Source organism: Leptodactylus fuscus, chromosome 3 (assembly GCF_031893055.1).
Source record: "Leptodactylus fuscus isolate aLepFus1 chromosome 3, aLepFus1.hap2, whole genome shotgun sequence".
Lineage (NCBI taxonomy): Eukaryota > Metazoa > Chordata > Amphibia > Anura > Leptodactylidae > Leptodactylus > Leptodactylus fuscus.
In genome coordinates, this window is record NC_134267.1 from 69,717,271 (window position 1) to 69,740,553 (window position 23,283).

A 23,283-nucleotide genomic window follows, 5' to 3' on the forward strand; every position below is an offset into this window, starting at 1 on the left:
AGGGAAGGGGCAGACAGACAACCAAAACACCCCCTCCCCTTCCCCAGCATCTACTGCACCCAAAAACTCCGACCATTTTAATTTTTGAAATTTTCCAGTAGCTGTTGCATTTTCCCGCCTCGGCTTATACTCAAGCCAATAAGTTTTCACAGTTTTTTGTGGTAATATTAGGGGCCTCGGCTTATATTCGGGTCGACTTAGGCCGGGTTCACACGATGTATTTTGGCACGTAATGTGGCATATAGACGCCGTGGAAGGTTTTGCAGGCCATATACGCTCCCATTGTTTTCAATGGGAGCCGGTACCGTATACGCGGCGCTATTATGCGGCCGCCGCAAAATCACGGCCACAAAATAGCGCGGCGTATACGGTACCGGCTCACATTACGTGCCAAAATACATTGTGTGAACCCAGCCTTATACTCGAGTATATACGGCACTCTCCAGAAACCGTGTGTGCTTTTTTCCATTTAACCAAAAATGGCACCATTAGGCAAAGCCTATAACTAACACTAATCATTTCCCTTCCCCATTCACTATTACCAAATTATTAGCCTAGCCCCTTCTCATAATCTCTACGTCCGAGTGATTATGGTCTTTCCAATTTCCTTACATTTCATTTCTACAAATGTTGCCTACTAAATTTAGAAATCTAATCATTTGAGTAGAACAAAATAATACAACATATTCTGCTGCAGACAGATAAAATATAGCAATTCCACACAATTTTATTAAATGTCAAAATGTGAAACTACATGAGAAAAACAGCCAAGCTATTATGATAGGTGTCAGAACATTTTTTTATTTTTTTTGAGAAACCTGTCATTTTTATAAAAATGTAAGCTGTCTTTGAGATTGATTTTTGTGTTAACCTTTAGAGACCTCAATAGAGAAATGATCCTAGTTCCTGATTGCAGAATGGTAAAGAAAAGTTCTATGTAAAGAGTTGTTGGCTATGAACCGATAGCTTTTGGCCCGTTACAAGGCACAAGGTGAATTTACTGTATGTGACTACTAGATCTACTGCCAACATAAAATACAAGGACAAAAATTACCAGTCAACCGTCCTTTTCTCTTAGGCTAGCATCATACCATGTCTGTGTTAACCATTAGGTATATATGGCAGGAATATCTCAAAGTATATGACAAAATTCCATAAACATAATGTGCTAAAACAAGGTCCTTTGACACATAGATGGTTTATTTTGAGATAAAGCTGCTTAAATTGTATTAAACAGCACAGTCAACTATACTTTTCAATACAAGTGTGTTAAAAAAAAAAAACAGGTATTAAACCTTATAAAAGGGTTGTCACCTGATTTTGCATACATCTGTGCTGAAATTCAATGTACTCAATCCATCTTTTTCGCAACATCATCTATCAAGGAACAATCAATAATCCCTATACACATTATAGCCATTCCTGCTGAATTTGGTGGCTTCAGCTGACTATTCACTAATGTGTATTAGGGCCTTAACAGCCTGCTGGGCAAGCATATCAAGTGTCATACAAGAGAATCTCTGGGAGTATCATATTGATAATCTTTTCTTAGGATAAGTTTTCAATATCAGATCAGTAGGGGTCTGACACCTGGAACACCATAGATCAGCTGATTAAAGAGGCTGCAGCATTTGGTCAGGTGCTGTCGCCTCTTCACTACCAAACACAATACCGTATATTGTAGGGCGGCTGTGCCTGGTATAGCAGCTCTCCAACATTTATTTGTATGGGACAGAGCTGCATTATAGCCAGGTGACCAATGGATATAATTAGAGATGAGCGAACAGTAAAATGTTCGAGATTCGATATTCGTTTCGAGTAGCCCCTCAATATTCGACTACTCAAATCGAATATTGAACCCTATTATAGTCTATGGGGGGGGGGGAGAAATGCTCGTTTCAGGGGTAGGCAATGTTCGATCAAATTATACTTACCAAGTCCACGAGTGAGGGTCGGGCTGGATCCTCCGAGAAGTCTTCTCCGTGCAGCGGACATGCGCAGTCGGCTCTGCCCAGGCCCGATGCCTGGCAGAGTGAATTCAGAGTCGGAAGACGCCGCGGGGAAGCTGCACGGAGAAGACTTCTAAAGGTAGGAGAATAACCAGAGTTGATTGGCCGACTGCATAGCATTCGGCCAATCAATGCTGGTTCTGCATCGAACTTTTCCATTCCAATAGCGAGTGGTACTCGATCGAGTACGAGTATTTTGAATACCGTAGTATTCGATCGAATACCACTCACTCATCTCTAGATATAATGTCACTGGCCTGAAAACAGGAAGTGGAGCTCATATAAGCACCACAAGCTCTTCAAGTAATTGGTCAGAAGTGGTCTTGGGTGGACTTTACCAATCAACTATTAGTGACCTATCCAAAGGACAGTCTCAGAAAATCGCTTTAACACAGTATATAATAATAACTAAAATAACTAATAATAGTAAACAATATTAAAGACAAAGGATCGTGAACAATAGGGACAGCTGCAGACTTGTAACTGTGTCCGACAACTGTTGCAAAATGAGTTACATAAAACTTGTATTGATCAAGGTTTCCATAAAATAAACATGTACTAATTCATTGCAACAGAAACTAAAATATCTCAACTCAGAAACCTAGCTCTGTGCCATGGGGCATCACAAAGGAGCAATCTGGAAGCAATCAATATATCTCAATGTATGCCAGATGCTAGCCAGTTTCCTGACCAGGCCCTGAATCCTTGCATTTACAATAAATCGTAGCATGTGTTTTACCTTATTTTAACTTTAAAGCTTATGGATCCGTCCCCGTAATTCCAGCATTTGTGTCTAATCACTGCTAAATAACTGGTAATGGCACTGGGTAATTACATAATATATAAAGCCATATGAAAAACCTGCACACAATATCCACTAGCCAGCAGAGGTAAATAGCAAGCCTTAGCTAACCTTAGATCCCACGTCCAGACACTAACTGACACAAATGCAGCTTAATGCTACTGTATCAGACAGATACCAGGATAAGTAGCTAAACACCTAGTGGCATCTGAGGAAAATATTTCATGTCCATATGTCAACATTGTAAGGCAGAGTGTTGTATGTACACAAAAGACAGCTATATAAAATGAGGACTAGAAAATATAGGCCCATCAGAAATTCTCTGGATAAAGGACAAAGTGAAGCGCACTTTGCTAGTCAGCTTTGATCGGTTTAAGTTGTGTATACATATAACATATGCATGTGTTGTATAGGCAGTAACAAGATTTCTATGCTTATTTATTACTTTATATGGGAGATACTTCAACCTGTGTAGTATTACAGGATTACTTTTACAAGGAGTTACTCCATTTTCAAGGCCATATATCTAAAGTAGGGATTATAGACCAAATGTATATTTTTGGATTGCACCTGATTTAATATTTTTCTCACAAAGCATCAATGACTGTGCTAATCAGATATGTGCAAGACTATAGGGGTAGTCCTGTGTGGTACTGCAGTGCTGCCCCATTGTAGAGCTGCAATACCCATGGACAAGTGTGGGGCTGTTCCTAGGAGAAAGCACCTATATTTTTCTAATTCTGCATAATCCCTTTATAAATATGCCTGTAAACACTTCATGTATTATACTATTAGTGTTACTAGAAAAGAACAATGGTCTCTATATTCTACCTGGCTAGCCAACATAGCATTTCACAGGTCTTTTAATGGGATTTTCTTATATACAACAAAATGTATGATGGACGGGAGTCTGACTGCTCAAACCTGTGGTGCTCACAAGAATGGGGGAATCCAATTTCCTTTTTTTAGAAGGAGCGGTGAACACATGCATTACCACTACTCCATCCACTTCTATGTCAGTGATAAAGAAACCATTCTTTCAGTCCTACAGAACTGAATGGATCACTGATCCCAAAACCTCTGTCCTTGTGATTGCTAGTGTCAGCTGCTGGATCCCCCAGCAATCATAAATTTAGGCCTGGAAGGATATCTGAGGAACAGGACAATACATAGAGGGATATTTAATATCTTCCTATGCCAGTTTGCAATTGATGTTTTTAGGCCATTCTTGCCACTTTATGGAAAGGAGGTATTGGTAGAGGATAGAGCCATATTCCCTAACAGATTATCATTTATGCCAGTTCTCTGGTGTAAATTGTGACTGCAGTCTATGCCAGCTGGTGTAGATTTCCGATTAGGTGCACAGACGCCCAAAGGATGCATTTAATCTATGACAAGGTGTGCCCATCCTCCGTTGGCAAAGGGAATATCAACATCAACATTGTTGTGAAAAAAATATTCTTGATAAATCCACCAATAATATTTTATAAAACAGATAGTGGAGCTGATATGTCTTCTGGATTGTCACTGGGGAATTACTGAAGGGTCTCTTAATGCTGAGGATAACAACCCTGTCATGAGAAATGAGAAAATAAAATATGACCCTTTATATATATCAATGTAATAATTAAGTTGAGGCATTTGGTTCGCTGAAAATTGCACATGTGGTTTATCACAGCGAAGGGATTTGCAGAACATTACAACACAGCTTAGCCTATTAAAAGTAACAAAGTCGCATGACTTTTACCTTTAAGTCATTCCTATCAAAGCTTTAAGTATCAGATGAAAATCTATCTTCAGATCAAAGGAGTAAGGAAAACATAATAGGGTAATAACACAGTAATTGTACTGAGACACTGAGCTGCTGTTCCTTGAGAATGTTAAAGTGACGCCTTAGTCTTATGACCGAGCAGAGAAAATCCTAACACAGCAGATTATCCAGGATAAATAGCTGCTGAGAACGTGTTTAGTATTTTGACTTCAAAAGTACTAGATCATAGAAGAAAGAGCCAACAGTATCTATTGTGGAGGGTGTGTTGGGGGAAATGCTGCTGGTCCTTTTGTAGTACTCCTGGGAAAAATGTACATTACTATTAGGATAATTATTTCAGTGTGTGTCAAGAAAATCCACATATTAACACCAGTGTGTGGATGCCAGAGGAAAAGCACAATAGCATATTGCACGACTGAAAAATAATCTTCACTACTAATAAGCATAATAGTTAAATGGTTCCATGGCACAATGGTATTATGTTATTATGCGTGTAATGACATGGTTTAGTATTTACCAAGCACATTTGGACGGCGGCTGAGCTTGTTATCGCAGCCCAGTCCTTTATACGAATGAGACCAAACTGGAATCAGGCCAAGGAACTGATGAACATGACGTCACACGGCCTATAAAGCTGAAGCTCAAGCTTATTTTGCAGCCGTGATTTTGCCTCACCCTCAGCCTAAAACTGGTGTTGTTTTATGCCCCTTATGATTTGCTGAGTTTAGATTCAACAAATTTCTGTAGTGTGTTTTGATAAATTTGGCATATCTTTTGGCAGTCCATGAATTAGAACAGGAAATGTATGTCAGCTATGAGCTGGTATTGAATTGTACTAAAACAGACTTGCCCAAAAACCTGTGACTTTTTTCAAACTTTGGATGTGATACTAAATTCCTCTAATTGTCTTTCTGCGTGCCCATGTGATTGATACTTTAGCGTCAGCTAACCGATGACTGGTTTGCATTCTTCAAGGGAATGTATGTCTTAGATTTTACTAGTTACTAATAGAAATTTCTGACTAGAGGGGCCACACGGTGGCTCAGTGGTTAGCACTGCAGCCTTGCAGCGCTGGGGTCCTGGTGTTCAAATCCCGCCATGGGCAAAAAATCATCTGCAAGGAGTTTGTATGTTCTCCCCGTGTTTGCATGGATTTCCATCCCATATTCCAAAAAAAGACATACTGATAGGAAAAAATGTACATTGTGAGCTCTATGTGGGGCTCACAATCTACATTTAAAAAAAAAAAAAAAAAAAGAAATTTCTGACTGTATATTTTTATTTTAATTTCTGTATGTGAATGTGGCAGCAGCCATCTTGCCTGAGTTTCTTCAGTTTATAGATATCGCTTACTACAATCACACTGACACTTCAAAATAGTAGTCAGGAGATCACTCATTGACTTAGGGCGGGTTCACACCTGCGCCTGGTCTCTGCTTTGCAGGTTTCCGTCTTCTGCCCGAGAAACTGGACAGGAAATGGAAACCGGCAGTCAGTTTACAAACCCATTCATTTGAACAGGTTTGCAAAGGTCCGCCGTGAGCGTCTTCTGGTCTCCACCGCAAAACTTTTTTCTTTTTTAACCGGACACAAAGTCGGGCTTGCAGGACTTTGTGTCTGGTTAAAAAAAAAAAAAACGGTTTGGCTGCGGAGACCAGAAGACACTCACGGGGGGACACTGTCTGCCGGGTTTCCATCTCCTGTCCAGTTTCTTGGGCACAAGACGAAAACCCACAAAATGGAGAACGGGCGCAGATGTAAACCTGCTCTAATATGGGAGAGTGACTCCAAACTGCTCATTTGCATACTCATTTACAACTTCTCAGGCTTCAGTGCCAAAATCTCCTATTTCTTTCAGGCTCAGTACCTCATTTGTATCATTTGCCACCTTTATATCTGTAAATTTACTGTCCCGCTGTATAATAAGAGCTAAGCTAAGCTAAGTTTGTGTATGGTTTCCAATAACAAACCACAGAAATGTGAAGAGCGTTCTGGTCTATAATCATATACACTAATCCTGTAACAAAGTATCAATAGAAGAAACGAAATGTATTTATAAAGTTACTCAATCTGTTATGTAGGTCATATTAATATGTTAAATGGTGTTTAAAAATAGACATACCCATTAAGTTATCATAGCCATATTTAACCCTTGAGCTGATCCTCAAAGTTTACATATTAAAATGTAGGACTAGTAGGATATTGTGACTCTTTTTGTCAACACGAATGGCTCGCATACCACTGATCCTGCTATTCCATTGTTATGAATGTAGCCTAGTTAAAATGTGCTTTCTTGTTTGATGCTCATAGAAATCTGGATAAAGTTACTGCAACATATGGAAATAATTAATTAGGTAAGCAATATTGCTCTTTGTTGGATGTGGCTGAAAGCTAAGCTGAAAGAGAATAATATAGAAGCATGAATACAAAAAAAATAGATTGTTGCTAACAAAATATACCGTCTATAAAGGTTATATAGCTGTTGTATAACCATAAAAAGACACATTAGCCTACAGCCAGGTTTGTTACACGACCACCTCCTACTTTGAATCGGCAATATGTATGAAGTAACATGGGACAATTTGGTGGGTATATAAGTTGTGCAATAGGCTGCCTAAACACATATCACTATATGCTGACAAAGGTAAAAAGGGTGATTTATCAGAATTACAAAAATGGTTGATTATTGGATTTTGGCCCAAGGGTGGCAGTATTAGTGAAATAGCGCCGTTTGTGAACGGTTTGTGTGCTTCTGTGGTGAATGGACATATGGCACCAATGGGAATAACTGACGAGAAACCTCGGGGCACCATGAGCCACTAAGTGACAGGTGAATGTTGGCTACAAAGGTACGCTAGGGCCATCTGACATGAGTGGAGCAGCTCACCGAGAAAATTACCTGGGGTCTATCAGATAACAACAGCTCAGTTAACTCTATTTTGTATGGGGCTCTGAATCGGACAGCTGGTCATTACAGCTAGGGTAACAAAGGCAAAACAAAACAAAAAGCCTTCATGTTGAATGTCAGTATTGATATTGGACCACCCCTGACTTGCAAAGGATTCTTCTCTAATGAGTCCCAATTTCTGCCCATTCATCCATATGGAAGGCACTAGGATATGAATCCATAGTTGCAGATCACATACATGCGTATATGCTATTTGTCTTCTGGAATCTTCCAGCAAGACAAGGCAATATGTCATGTGGCTAGAAATGTCTAACAATGGTTGTAGGAGCGCAACTAAGATTTCCTTTGTCCACTAATTTCCCAGACTTGAGCCCAATTGAGCATCTGTGGGACCACCTTGATCACCATTTTCACTCTGTGGATCGTCCCCCACACACCCTCCAGTACTTCAGTCAGCATGACTCTGGATATCTGAGACAGCTTACCAGCACCTCATCAAGTCACTTCCAGTCATCAATGCTGTCCATGCTGTATATAGAGGTTAATCTGGATATGAGCTTGTGGTCATAATAATGGAATTCAACTCTGCCTTACATTAACCAGTTATACAAGCTTGAAACGGATTTTTGGATAGCTGGAACCATTCCAAATAATCTTGACATTAATGATGATATATTAATGGCAAACTAATTATTACATATGTACTTACAGCCCTGTATTGCAATCCAGCCAAACGAAGTAGCTGATGCAGCCAATGTATTTTATGAGGCAGACATAAGGACTCATAGCTATCTAATGAGAGGAAATGACAGCAACTGTACTAGAAGTAAATCTGCTAATGTCGGCCTCATATCCATATGCACATATGTAGTAAGTATGGATGGATGTTCACACACAGGTATTATGCAGATCTTTTCATTGGAATTTGGAAAATCATCTGTTAATCCTATCAGCAAATTTACTTCCCTAAGAAACGTGAAGGATAGTCATTTACAATCACATAAGAAGAATGTAAAAGGATCAAGGGGACATAGTGAGTCATATTTAATGCTGAAACTTTCAGATTGAAATAACAATAGTCTTTACACCCCCACAGGCTTTTAAAGCCATGGCAGATCATTTTCTAGTTTGTGCCAGTTGCCCTTCCGCACAGAACATGACTGTTTTAAATAAAAGAGAACATAAAAAACAATGTAGCCACAGGTGGAAAGAAAGTCAATTAGATGTTTTTCTGAGGATTGTTATCTCAGCAGGCGTCCACTTTGAATCTCGGCCGCTGAAGTATGAAATTTTGTGCTTAAGATCTGTATAAGCATGTCCATGATTTTATAGGCCATGTTATAATGTTAAATTAAAACATTAAGGGAACACATGAAAATAGTATTAAAAAAAAAAAAAAAGCTAAATATACATATAAAAGACCTGGCTTTACAAAAATTTCTCAAGTCCCTTTAAATGAATTAGGGACCATTGATAGATTCAAGTCATAAATAACGCACTTCCAGCTTACCTGGTTTTCTATGGCTTTTCTATTTTTTGGATCACTAACAATAGAGAGTTGCAGCTCAGCCATCTTCTTCATCTTACTGTCCATGTCAATCTTTTGCATAAGACTTCTAGTCTGACTTTTTAGCAACCTGACAGTATCTTCTTTCCCATGCTTCTTGGCAAAAAGTGATGCGCAGGCAGAGTGAATTGCAGTAATCCAGTTTTCTAAATCGGTTTGACTGGTGGCCTACAGGATAAATACAAAACAAATGGATGCCACTCAAAGCTGCGACAAAATAGGTCATGAAGGGAATAACATGAGCAAAAGCAACCGGATGGAAATAAAAGGTCAGATTCTACTTCTGCATAACTCATACTCATAGGTAGCTTTTCACAGCAGTTACACCTAGCTCTAAAAATGAAGACCACCCAATAAGAACTAAATCTGTTCTTCAAGCTCAGAGGATGGAGAAATACTCTATGAGATACTTGTGGACCTGAATTTAAAGTATGGGAAAACAATATTCCTCCCTGACTGTACAACGATATTAAAGGAGTATTCCAGATTTCATTTATTATTAAGCACTATGAGTACCACAATATTATTTAATGATATATCAAGTCTTTGGTGCACATTCAGCATATAGGCATGTTATATGCTAACATGCCTATAGTTAGGGGACAGTCATATGCCATTTTTATATCAATCTCTGCAATAAAACATATTGTGCAGCATATTCCAGCTCACTTGGAATCTCTAGCTCCTGCCATTCCAGAGCAACAAGTTTTAGTGTCTGATGTACAATTTAAAAGGGTTATCCGGTTTCTAACATTGATGTCCTATCCATAGGATAGATCTGTGAGGGTCCCGGTGTTGGTACGAGAAAGCGCAGTTTGCCATCAATGTTAGAAATCGAATAACCCCTTTAAGCTTTGTAACGTGTGAAGGGCAGTGTCAGGCAGGGAATATGATTCAGAATCACACCCCTTGCTTGACACTGCCCTCCACAGAGTACAGAGCCTACATAGTATATGAGGTAACAAAACTTACAGCATAGATTGCTTGGGAACATTGAGGATTGGAGAAAAAAATTCCAACTGTGCCAGAATCAGTGGAGACGCAACTATTAATTGATGTAAAGAGCTGGACTTGTTGGAAGTGGTAAAAGGTCCTCTTTCAGGCCAAAGGGGCGTTCACACTACCGTCAGTGTCCGACAGGTAGCGTCCGCTGCTAATATCCGTTCAAAATCTTGTGCGGACATTAGCTGTGTCCGTGACATTTTGCATTCATTTAAATGGACATCGGGTGCGTTGTTTTACACTCTGTGCCTTTCCTTAAGTGTCCATTCCTAAAGATGTCCGACTTTTCAAGCGGACAGCAAAACCAAACATGTAGGTTTTTTCTGTCCGCTTGAAAAGTCGGGACATCTTTAGAAACGGACACTTAAGGACAGACACGGAGTGTAAAAGAACGCACCCGATCTCCATTTTAAATTAATGCAAAAAGTCACGAACACAGCTAGTGTCCGCTGCTAATGTCCGTGCAAGATTTTGAACAGACATTAGCAGTGGACACTAGCTGTCGGACACCAACGGTAGTGTGAACGCTCCCTAAGACCCCACGTAGCGGTCCTAACGTAGAGATGATGGAAAACTGGGGCAGAAATGCTTTACTGTTTTTGCCCGCAGCGCTTTTCACAGAGTCAATGGAGTTTCTCTCTGTGAACTCTCTGTTTCCATTACACCTATAGTGAAAATTCCAGCGTTTCCTTAGGTAAAACTGCTGTGATTTCCAAAAACGCAACGGAAATCGCAGCATTTCCACTGCGTGTAATTTTCTGCAATGTGTGCAGGGACTGTAAAACGCTGCAGTTCTTGCCAAAGGCCAAACTGCAGCGAGCCCCAGCCTAAAGGGGTTATCCCATTTCTCATTACTGATGGCCCAAGATAATGATTTATTTTGCCTACTTACCGGTATATAGCGCCATCATATTTCGCAGCACACTTACAAATACTGTCAGTCACTGTCTCCTATAGCACTGACAAAGTACATTCTCTATCAATATTGTCTATGGAGTGTGAGAGGAAAACAGAGTACCCAGAGAAAACCTACACAAACACGCGGAGAACTCCTTGCATATGTTGTGATGCAAGGCTACTGTGCTACCCACTGAGCCTCCATTCTGCCCAGAATTAATATACAACTGGCAGAAGTTGGAAGGTTCATTTCTCAATATTGCCACCAATCATCTGTTTGAAGGACCCATGGTGAAAAGGTGAGCACCATTGTTTATATGGGACTGTACATCTGCAAACACCTGAAAAATTCACAAACTACAAGAAACCTACTAAACAGTATAAAGTTATTAACCAGTTAAGGACTATAATATGTATTGTACTGACCTTACTAAATGCTGTCTTGTGCTCTAAACTCTTATATGGCATTATTCCATGGAGTTCCATAGCCACCGGCAGCAGTGCCCATGGCTAACCACTGCACCAATCATGGACAATTACCCCCCTTAAATTCCATGGTCAAATGCAATCCCATGGCATCTGAGAAGGTACTTTCACTTGGTCTCTGATTTGGTTAAGGAATGGTTCCACTGCAGGGAGACTGCATGAACCATTCCATTGCTTTGACAGTCGGAAGCCATATGTTGGCTCCCAGGTCTGTGAATCATATTTAACTTTTCAGATCTGCCTGAAAACTTTTTTGTTTTGTTTAAAAATTTTAATTTGCATAAACTATATAAAACTATTTAACAAAAACTATATCAATTTGGGCATTGTCACGATGGCACAGATCTGCAGAATATACGTAATATGTCAATTTCGCTGAACGCAGCAAAAACAAAACCCCAAAATTTCACCACACTATGATTTTGTTTCCAGCTTTTCTGTAGAGCATACAGAATATTAAAGTGGCTCTATCAGCAAAATTATGCTAATAGAGCCCCACATATGCATGAATAGCCTTTAAAAAGGCTATTCAGGCACCGTACATGTTACATTAAATCCCAGTCCCGTTTTTAAATAAAAGTATTAATACATATATGCAAAACTTACCTATCGTGCACCATGGGCGGGGATAAACGATGCGACGTCAGCTTCAGGCACGCCTGCCTCTTCTGTCTACTTGGAGTAACCCCCTCTGGTTCCATGTCTTCCGGCTTCTTCACTTTAAATCCCACGCCTGCGTAGTAGCACTTCCCTCCGAAGCGCTACTGTGCAGGCTCACTCGCCATTTTATTTAATGGCAGTTCGTGAGTGAGCCTGTGCAGTAGCGCTTCGGAGGGAAGTGCTACTACGCAGGCGTGGGATTTAAAGTGAAGAAGCCGGAAGACACGGAACCAGAGGGCGTTACGATAGGTAAGTTTTGTATATATGTTTTAATACTTTTATTTAAAAACTGGACCGGGATTTAATGTACCGTATTTTTCGGACTATAAGACGCACTTTTTTTCCCAAAAATTTCGGAGGAAAATGAGGGTGCGTCTTATAGTCTGAATGTGGGTTTGCAGCATGGCCGCGCTACTGCCACCGCTGGTTTTCTTCAGCGGCAGTAGCGCGGCAATCCGCAGGCCCCGGCAGCTAAGACAGTCCCCGGCATCTGCTGTAATAGACCGGCGGATGCCGGGGAGTGTCTTAGCTGCCGGGGCCTGCGGATTGCCGCGCTACTGCCACCGCTGGTTTTCTTCAGCGGCAGGAGTGTGACAATACTGCAGGCCCCGGCAGCTAAGACACTCCCCGGCATCCGCCGGTCTATTACAGCAGATGCCGGGGACTGTCTTAGCTGCCGGGGCCTGCGGATTGCCGCGCTACTGCCGCTGAAGAAAACCAGCGGTGGCAGTAGCGCGGCCATGCTGCAAACCCACTGCTCCTCCGCAGGTCCCGACAGTTAGTTAGCCCCCCCCCCCCCGGCCTCATACCTTTAGTGATGCAGGCCGGCTCCTGCACGGCGAGGCCGCAGGAGCCGGCCTGTTCCGATGACAGCCGGGAGCCTAATGAAGGCTCCCAGGCCTGTCATAGATATATATTACTATCGCGGCTGGTCTATGACCCTCCGCGATAGTAATGTATAGAATCTCCCATAGACGGCAATACACTTGTATTGCCGTCTATGGGACTTGCAATCAAATGATTGCAGGTTCAAGCCCCCTAGGCGGGGGATATTAAAATAGTAAAAAAAAAAAAACACTTAAAAAAAATATAATAAAAAATAAAATAAATAAAAGTTCACCTCCTTTCCCTAGAATACATATAAAACTATAACATTACTGTGAAACATATACATTAGGTATCCCTGTGTCTGAAAATGCCCGGTCTACACCTGGCCCCACAAAAAAAACGCCCTATACATCCCCGTACAGCTGCAGGGTCACCTGTCAATGTGGCCTTGCAGCTGTTCCAAAACTACAACTCCCATATATTAAATATTTTACCATTTTTTGCCTGAAAATTTTTTTTCCCTATTTTTCGCCTCTAAAACCTGGGTGCGTCTTATAGTCCGAAAAATACGGTAACTTTAGCAGTGCCTGAGTAGCCTTTTTAAAGGCTATTCACGCATATGTGGGGCTCTATTAGCATAATTTTGCTGATAGAGCCCCTTTAAATGATGATATTGGGAAGTACAATTTGTCCTGCAAAAAATAAGCCCTCATAAATCTCTGTGAATGGAAAAATGTAATAGTTATGGCTTTTAGAGGGCAAGAAGTAAAAGAACCAACCTGAAATAGGTAAACATCTCCAAAGGAATTGCTGAGACAGAAGACATTTTCCTTTTTTGGGTGCTCAGGAACTGATTGGACAATGCCATCTTCAGCAAACAGAGCATATCTCGGTGAAGTACTCTGCTCAGCACAATTCCCCTCATAGGTCTCATAAAACATCAGGGTGCAACCTTTGAATAATAAGAGGGATGACATGTTAGTACTGAACATTATGGACCTAGTTACATCTACATGAACCATAATAATCTTCATGTTTCCTAAAACACACACATTTTTCTTGAATATTGAACCAAAACTTAGGCACGGAGACCTGAATAAGCTAAATACATAATAATACCAAAATGGTACCAAAGACTAAAAGCACTAAAGATCTACACTCACCGGCCACTTTATTAGGTACACCATGCTAGTAACGGGTTGGACCCCCTTTTGCCTTCAGAACTGCCTTAATTCTTCGTGGCATAGATTCAACAAGGTGCTGGAAGCATTCCTCAGAGATTTTGGTCCATATTGACATGATGGCATCACACAGTTGCCGCAGATTTGTCGGCTGCACATCCATGATGCGAATCTCCCGTTCCACCACATCCCAAAGATGCTCTATTGGATTGAGATCTGGTGACTGTGGAGGCCATTGGAGTACAGTGAACCAGTCTGGCCATTCTCCTCTGACCTCTGGCATCAACAACGCATTTCCGCCCACAGAACTGCCGCTCACTGGATGTTTTTTCTTTTTCGGACCATTTTCTGTAAACCCTAGAGATGGTTGTGCGTGAAAATCCCAGTAGATCAGCAGTTTCTGAAATACTCAGACCAGCCCTTCTGGCACCAACAACCATGCCACGTTCAAAGGCACTCAAATCACCTTTCTTCCCCATACTGATGCTCGGTTTGAACTGCAGGAGATTGTCTTGACCATGTCTACATGCCTAAATGCACTGAGTTGCCGCCATGTGATTGGCTGATTAGAAATTAAGTATTAACGAGCAGTTGGACAGGTGTACCTAATAAAGTGGCCGGTGAGTGTATATATATTTTAGATACCTGAGCCGACAGTTTTGCTTTCCCATCCCCCATATACATGTATGCTCAACTCAGCTGAGGAAATAAACATGTTTTTATACAGAGAATGAGTTGACACAGCTCTGTTCAAGCAATGGCAGTGGAATGTTTAGAAAGAAACTATAAGAAATGTTGTAATACATCATATTTAAAAGCATGCTACCTTCTCCACATATCAGGCTGACTTATTTGGTGGGGGCTTCTGGAAAAGACAGAAATAGTTGCACCTGTTAACCTCTGCTACACTGTAAGGTCCCTTGCAGACGACCATTGTGTGGGTCAGTGTGCAGTGTGTGGGTCAGTGTGCAGTGTGTGCGTCAGTGTGCAGTGTGTGCGTCAGTGTGCAGTGTATGGGTCAGTGTGCAGTGTGTGGGTCAGTGTGCGGTGTGTGGGTCAGTGTGCAGTGTATGGGTCAGTGTGCAGTGTGTGGGTCAGTGTGCAGTGTGTGGGTCATGGGTTTCACGGACAGCACACTGACCCATTCTTTTCTATTGCCTCATAATTTCATTTTATTAGTTGTTACGGATGTAATGATACCAATTGTGTGTCTATTTTGTCTAGATAGCAAGTATGTGCTCTGATTGATAATGGGGGAGGAGGTGATATATTGAACAAAAGTCCATGGTACCCCCTCTCCTGGGTTTATCTGAAGTGACAGGGACAGGAGAATAATAAAATCAATTTCTCCCGTCTTTGCACTTCACATCAGGGTTTTCATATAGACTGGTTATATAGTGAGAGTATATGCACCACCACTTTAACCAGTGATCTTTCTACATCTATGTGGATACAGGCATGAGCTTAGCTTTATTTTAAAGCAAAGATTCCTGCTTGCATCTCACTGGTATATTTCATTTCTTGATAAATAATTTAATTTTTTTTGGCCAGTAGACATTGCATTAAATCTTGTATACTTGGCGCTAAAGTAATATCAATCCCATGATATATTAATGTATACACTAAATTCTTAATTCCCCCAAATTCTGACAGAAAGATCAGTAGGTTCATCTTTTAGCCTGATGACAGGACAGGGGCTATTTTTGTGCTGTTCTCCATTTCACATCTGGAGTGATCAAATTCAGCTCTATATCCCAAAAGTTGTGTATCGCATGCACTTTGTATTAGGCCAGGTGAAATGTAGAGCGATGGGTTCTGGTTTGTTGCAGCTTGCACTGAACAGCTATCTAATATAAAAATGCTAGCAGGGGATTTTCTCCAGATATTTGATATCATGTAGAGCGCAGTGAATACTTGAGAGCTTGACAAAGCTTGTTGGAGGCTTGAGGCTAGAATGTTATTGACACTACTTATTATACTCTTTGCTCTGCCATGAAAAATCTTTAGTGACACTGATATTTTACCACCACACCCTGCACACATTATGAACAGCTACTGGGCTTCATTATTTGCTACTAAAATATGTGAAAAATTCTAGATGAACTGGGAATCCTACCTTTCCTAATAATGTTAGGATCGCTGCGTCTTATGGATGGATCATCTGGCAGCATTTCCTATTAGCAGAGCTATGTACATCAGGTCAGAGATTAAACTCAATAAGGGAAGTGCTATGCAGGGTACCTGACATAGATTAATAGAAAAGCTCTTACAAAGTAGGAAAACCACTAACACAAGTCATGATGAAGTAAATTCATCTCTTTATGTAGCTTACCTTTAAGTGTCACCCAGTATTGCTTCCATTTTCTGCGGTTTACAAGCTCCAGTTTCTTCTCCTTTTGGAGGGTAATAAGGGGTTTGAAGAATAGCCAGCCAGCCTTGCGAACAACTCCTTGTTCTTTCTCAAACAATAGGTCAATCTGCTCCAGTGAACTCAGAGAGTCATTACTTGAGTCTTCGGTACCTGTTGATGTAGCCGTTTCCTCCACATTGGTTTTTTCTAATTCCAGCTCCCTCATAAAATTTTCATAGATGTTCTGCCTTACGGCATCACTGCTAATAACACTAGTATGCTCATTTCTAGGCTGCGCAAGAGGTCCAGAGCCCCCAGACCACAAAATGCTAGAGAGATGTGGAGGAGAGCTAGTTTCTGCAGTAAAGCCGTCAATTCCACTGTCAAAGCATTCATTCGCATCCTTACATTTTGGTTCCTGCGAGAAAATAGATAACTGAAGTGTGAATAGTGGCATTGCACAAATACGAAGTAAGCATGGTATAGACAAAATATACATTATACTCCTACAAGTCAAGATACACACATAGGAGTTACAACATATATTATTATATAAACTACCTTAGTCCAAGTTACATAAGGGAATACTCTTTAGAAAACTATATATCAAGTTTGTATATTAACCTCAAAAATCTAAGAACCTGTCATTTTTAGAATTTTTACAAAATATACATTTTTTAGCAACTCAGATCTGTCAGCTTGACAACTTCAAGTCTACACTACTAACATCCAGAACAGCCCAAAACGTGTTGGAAACAATGAAATAATACAGCAAATGGTTTATAAGTCTGATGATTTATAAGTCCGCCTTCGAATGCGTCTTAGGCAAAGGCCCCACGTAGTGTCCCACACCAAAAAAGAGCTGTGGGAAAAATTGGGGCCACAACACATCACAGTTTTTTCCCGCCGCACTTTCTGTGGACTTTCTGCTTCCATTATACCTATAGGGAAACCGCTGGCATTTCCGTAGGTATAATTGACATGCTGCGATTTTTCAAAACCGCAACGGTTTTAGAAATCGTGGCGTCTCAGCAGTGCTCAGTTTCCTCCACTGTTGGGATAGGATTTGCTAGAATCCCATCCACTATACAGTGACTGTTAAACATTACTTTTTTTCCATGGAGTCTCCACCATGGGCAAACTGCAGCATTCATGCCATGTGGGACCCCGGCCTTAGAATGGTATGCATGCATTTCATAGCAATCTATCAATCAAAGCACGGACAGGCAGGGGGAAGCAACTAAGCAAACGTCTCACAATAGACTGGAATCATAAACTATAGGCAGGAGTTTTATTTTAGCATTTTTAGGAGCCAAAGGACACAAGATTTTTATTGTGCTATTTTGGCTACCAGTAATAGTATCAGTAGTAGAGACCTGTAGCTGTAACATGCTGTACTTACTTACATAGCACAGCATATTAAAGGGGTTTTCTGCCCCCCTAATGCATTGGGTTTTCACAACACTGCACAGATTAGCTAACCTTGTATCATCTGGGTGCCAGAGGCTGTTGAGACTGTGGACAGGGAGAAAAAACAGCTCTACTCCTATTCAAGTAATAGAAGTAGCGGCTGCCACATCCACTATATAGTGGTGGTGCTGGGGAAATGCAGCGTCACTCCTTTTACTTGTATATGAGCAGAGAGCACGCACTCCCTTTCCACTACAGTAGCTTCTGGCATCCCAAGGCTGCCGGCACATCTGATCTACGTAAGGTCCAGGTGTTGAACCCCACAGATCAGATACTGCTGACTTATGCTATGGATAGGTCATCAGTAGTCAATAGGAGTTAGTATTAAAGCTGTCAGTACTGTTTTTAGCATGTATTTTATATACCTGGAGTTTTCTTTTCTTCCTCGAAAGACTACCTGTCCAGTCACTGATACGTCTCATTCGGCTTTTCAATGTGTCTTTTTTAGATGCATCCTCTGTTAAAGGCTTTGACTTTCTACATGGAAGGGTGTATGAAGAATAATGAGCAGGTCCTCTGTGGTCTACCCGTGAAGTAACATCGATATCTGAGGCAAACGAAACTCTGTTACTTAGACCACCATGATGGCCACCTATGTATTCATCTGAAAGTCGACCTTGGGTTAATCCACTTTGTAAATCAGAGTTATATAGTTCACGGAGTGAAGAAAGTGAAGATCTCTGGTTGAAAAGTATACCACTCTCATTTGGGGTAAGTCCTCCTTGTACACTAGTATCAAGGGAACTCCTTGTCATGTATGATCCATCTAGGTCATTAATGTCTCTATTATTTCCCCAGGGACAATCATACCAGGAAGAGTCAGAACTTAGTGAACTACCTTTGCTTGATCTTAGTCCAGAGTCACTTGCTGATAAACCATGACTTGCAGTATACTCCATGCCAGAATTTCTCCGAGGGTCATGGTGGGGCATATCCTTCATTTCCATTGCAGGTGAGTACCTGAGTAGCTGTACTGGTCCATCAGACTCTTCAGATGGTACACCATTCCCGCTGTTGTGAAATTCAACTCTCAGACAACCATCCAACTTTCCAAGCGTTTTTATCAAAACCTTTGGGCTTTTCCTTTCTTCAGCTTGCAGTGCTGCAGACATGCTATCATGGATTTCATAGCAGCTTAAAATGTGTCCATTGCAGCCCCTGTGATCTACTGGGGTGTCAACGCCAACATAATGATACCCATTGTCAGGTAAATACTTGTTGTTATTGGCCTGGCAACACTCACCAGCTAGATTAGCTCTCTGCTTATGATGGGTGCAACTTTTTGAGCCTTTTAACACAACATCACCATGTCTTGATGAATATGGCGGATTACCCTTACACTGAGAGAGACATGTTCTTGCTAGGGAGCGAGATTTGTAGCTGGTACTGCTGCTCGTCCGCCCCCACCCAGGAGAGGGCCAGTCCTTTTCTTCATCTCCATGAACATTATGAATTTTCAAAGAGCAGCTCTTCTGTTTCCCATCTGACAGCGGACTTCCTCCCGGACTCCGCGTCCCCTGAAGACTGTACTGACTTTCTGAGTTTCCCATTTCACTGTTGGAAGAAAAATAATGCAATATTGATAATGGTAAAATAGGAAACAGAGCGTTCTTTTTAATGCGGACCTGGATTTTCAGGCAGGTCATGAAGATAAATCAGCAAACACAAACAGGGCTGCTGGGGAACCCAAGGGTGCCTTGGAAACCTGCCAGAGGGTCTCAACATTCTGATGGGAAGATGACTGTATTCTTTTATAGCAACATTACCTCTATCCATAGGACATTTTTTTTTCTTTTGATAAAAATTATTTAGTGGGGTGCCTCGCCCCACGGAATTTTTTTTTTCCAGGCCTTGTGCCTGAAAAGTTTTGGAAACACTGCATTAAAAAGTATCATAGGTGAAACAGGGCTACATGAAAATGCTGAGCTGGTCTTTGTCATATAGTATAACTAGAGATGAGCGAGTAATATTTGATTGAATATCGAATAGCATTATAGTCTATGGGAAAAAACGGGAATGTTGTTCCGGTTTCCATGGAAACCAAAGTTCGACCCATTGGATCCTCCAAGTTCCGGAAGTAGCAGGACGAGGAGCACGAGGAGGTTTTTGAGTTGAATTCAATGGAATTTTCCTGCATAGTATTCGACCGATACGAGTATTCGCTTATCCCTAATTATAAGGAAACCACACAAGTTCAGTGAATGAACTGGCCTTAAATGGTGTGCCTAGATTTATGAAAACAAAATAAAAACAGATTTGGGCAAAAATACAGCCTTCCTGGAAGGCCTGGACTATACATTGTATCCCTGGTTTTTTTGGGGGGTGAAATATTCAGCTTTTACTAAATACTCTTGGCTCCAGAGAAAAGGATAAACCCTGGTCGAGTACAAATTTAACATAATTATGATTGCATTGCATATTTATTATCATTTTTAAGTCAAATATTCAGAATTCACTGATTGTGAAGATTTTTGTTTCTGCCACCGAGTCTCCAGCTGTCACCTAGTCCTGGCAGTAATACTATGGAGGGATTAGCAGGACTCCGCTTACAAATGCTGTCGGCAGATGTTTTTAATTGCACAAACCTTTCAGACAAATTAGCTGTCTCTCTATCAATGTGCACATTCAGCACAACATACTTAATCTGGTCCTGTTGAAAGCTTTGAAAAGCCACCATAATGAAATGGAGGTGTCTGTGACGTAATATTTGCTTCAGATAACACTGGGGAATGTTGTACAAGCAGGGAACAAAAGTCATATTCACAAACAGCATTTTTAGATTTAATACTTTTTTTTTAAATTGCCTTTTTTATTAAGCTCATGTTTGCCATTATAATTCCTTTAGATCTCTAAAAAAAAAAAAATTGTAGAGTCGCTGACATTTTTTATACTGCTGAATTATCTACAGGATCCGCCATCAGTATCAGATCAACATGGTCCCACGCCGATCAGCTGTATGGTCATCTTCACAGGCAGAAGTCATATTAACGGGAGAAGAGCTGTAGTACTCCGGTACTGCCGCTATAAAACGGACTGAGCCATAAGGTGGTCCGTACAGCTGACTGGTGCCAGGTCTGAATGTCAAACACCCCAATCCCCCAAAAACTAATACTATTGTTCCATCCTGTGGATCAGTATCAAAAATATCACAAAGCCCAAACAACTCCTTTAACCCCATAACATTCACATTAAAATTGCAAAAATCCTCCAAAAATTTTTATTTTTATTTTTTATAAATTTTGAATTTTAGCTCAAGTGAATATAGCTGGCACCTAACTCACGTGCCTTATGTATGTTTTAAAACTTGATCAATGTATCACATTTTAGCCTCTAAACTATTCCTCTCTGTATTCTACATTTAGAACTTTCTACATTTTATTTCAATGTAGCTTTATGTGACCTTTTATTTCCTCTGCGGACTTTCTGCCTCAATTATACCAGCGTTTCCATTGGTATAACTGACATGCTGCGATTTCCAAAAAACACAATTGTTTTGGAAATCACAGCTATTCCGATGCAGTTATTTGTGGATGGGATTTGCAGGAACTGTAGAACACAGTGGTTTTTGCGTTTGCACCACCACTGCCTCCGCTGTGTTACAGAGCAAATAAAAAAAATTACATACATTTGTTATATATGTCACTTTTGTAGATTTGGAGAAAATCTTTAAGTCTTATACAAAAGAGGCTGTTGGGGATGGGCCTTCAGCTCCTTTGAGCACTGATCTTGACACTCAGACCCATATCATCTTCTGACTGCACCACCCCATGCAGTGAGAACTGACCCTCCTAGTACTATGGCATTACCAATCCTACTGAACAGCAAGACCCTTCACAAGTGTACCAATTTCCTCGGTTGCAAAAGAATTTAAAGTTGCTGTTCTGGAAAAGTGACACACATAAAGGTATTTTGTCACTGTACTGTGCTCTGTAACACAGCAGTGGCAGGTAAATAAGTTTAGTGGAGGTATGTGATGAATTGTACAGCAGAGACCCGGAGCTAATGTCCATTAAAGTTCTCTGATCTAGGGAACTGCTTTTTGTGATGTCCCCCGGAGTTGGTTCCCATCAGCCCCATAACTTTCTTGGTGCAAGACAGCTCCCAAGCGATGAGATCGCAGGAGCCATCCTGTTCCTATTGACAGCTGGGAGCCTATTGAAGATTCTCAAGCCTGTCGTAAGACTATAGCTAATGTGGCTGGTCTATGTATTGCAGTCTATGGGACAAGTAATCAAAAGTTTGCAGGTTCAAATACCCCTGGGGATCTAATAAAATAGTTAAGTTTTTAAAAACAAAAAAACTAAAAAATTCAAATCATCCCCCTTTTCATGGATTCGAAATAAAAATGAACAAACAAAAAACAAACATAAACAAATTATACATCTCCACATCAGAAAATGCCTGGTCTGAAAACATAAAATTATTTTTCCCATTCAGGGAATGCCGTAGCAGGAAAAAAAAAAAAAATCAAGAGCCAAACCGTTGTTTTTGTGCCATCTCTCTTCCCATAAAAATTTGAATAGAAAGCAATCAATATCAGCATTCCCCAAAATGGAATAAATAACAAATGCATCTGGCCCTGCATAAAGAGACGCCTTATGCATCCGTGTACACAAATATAAAAAAAAGTTACGGTTATCAGAATATGGCGACTCCAAGAATTTCTGGGGTTTTTGCAAAGTTTTGGAATTTTTAAGGGCGTTAAAGCAAAAAAACCTATACAAAGTTGGAATCTCCAGAATCAGACCAACAGTTGGCATGTCAGCTTTCCAGTACATTATACAAAATATTAAAGCATACCATTACAAAGTACAATTTGCATTAAGCCCTCATTTAGCTCTGTGAATGGAAAATTAAAAAAAAAAAAAAAAAAAAGAGGTTTGGAAGGTGGGGAGTCAAAAAGATACTGCATGTATCAGTGTCACTCACTAATTTATAAAGGAATTGGAAATGTCTTACCAACTTTGCAGCCCTGGTTATACATTGCACACCACTAGACTTACGACTAGCTAGATTTTCTACTTCATAGCTTGAGAAAGCTTGATGTCAGTCCCTTTGGGAACTTCAATGTCAGCTATATGATGATTGACATGTGTCACGGTTTCCAGTCTGAGACTAAGGACCCACATTGAGGAAATGCGGCTTTTTTTGTTGCAGATTTAGTTGCGTTCTTTTGAGCCAAAGCCAAGAATGGCTTCAAAAGGATTGGGAAATATATAGGAAGTTCTTATACTTTTATCTGTTGCTTGATCTGCTCCTGGCTTTGGCTCAAAAAACCGCAAGAAAATCTGCAACGTGCGACCTTAACCTAAGGGTATGCTCACACTGTGGAATTTTTCCTAGCTTTCATAA

At 40.7% G+C, this 23,283-nt stretch overlaps 1 protein-coding gene across 1 annotated transcript in view; it reads right to left on the minus strand.

The window, feature by feature from the left end:
* Positions 1-23,283, minus strand: part of TIAM2 (TIAM Rac1 associated GEF 2) — a 190,383-nt gene that overhangs the window by 85,275 nt on the left and 81,825 nt on the right. Inside the window, exons 4-7 of the mRNA XM_075267751.1 lie at positions 18,297-19,485; positions 16,444-16,879; positions 13,710-13,882; positions 9,001-9,225 (exon numbers count right to left, since the gene is read on the minus strand). Of these exons, the coding sequence (XP_075123852.1) occupies positions 9,001-9,225; positions 13,710-13,882; positions 16,444-16,879; positions 18,297-19,485 (2,023 nt within the window). The remainder of the gene's footprint in view (positions 1-9,000; positions 9,226-13,709; positions 13,883-16,443; positions 16,880-18,296; positions 19,486-23,283) is intronic.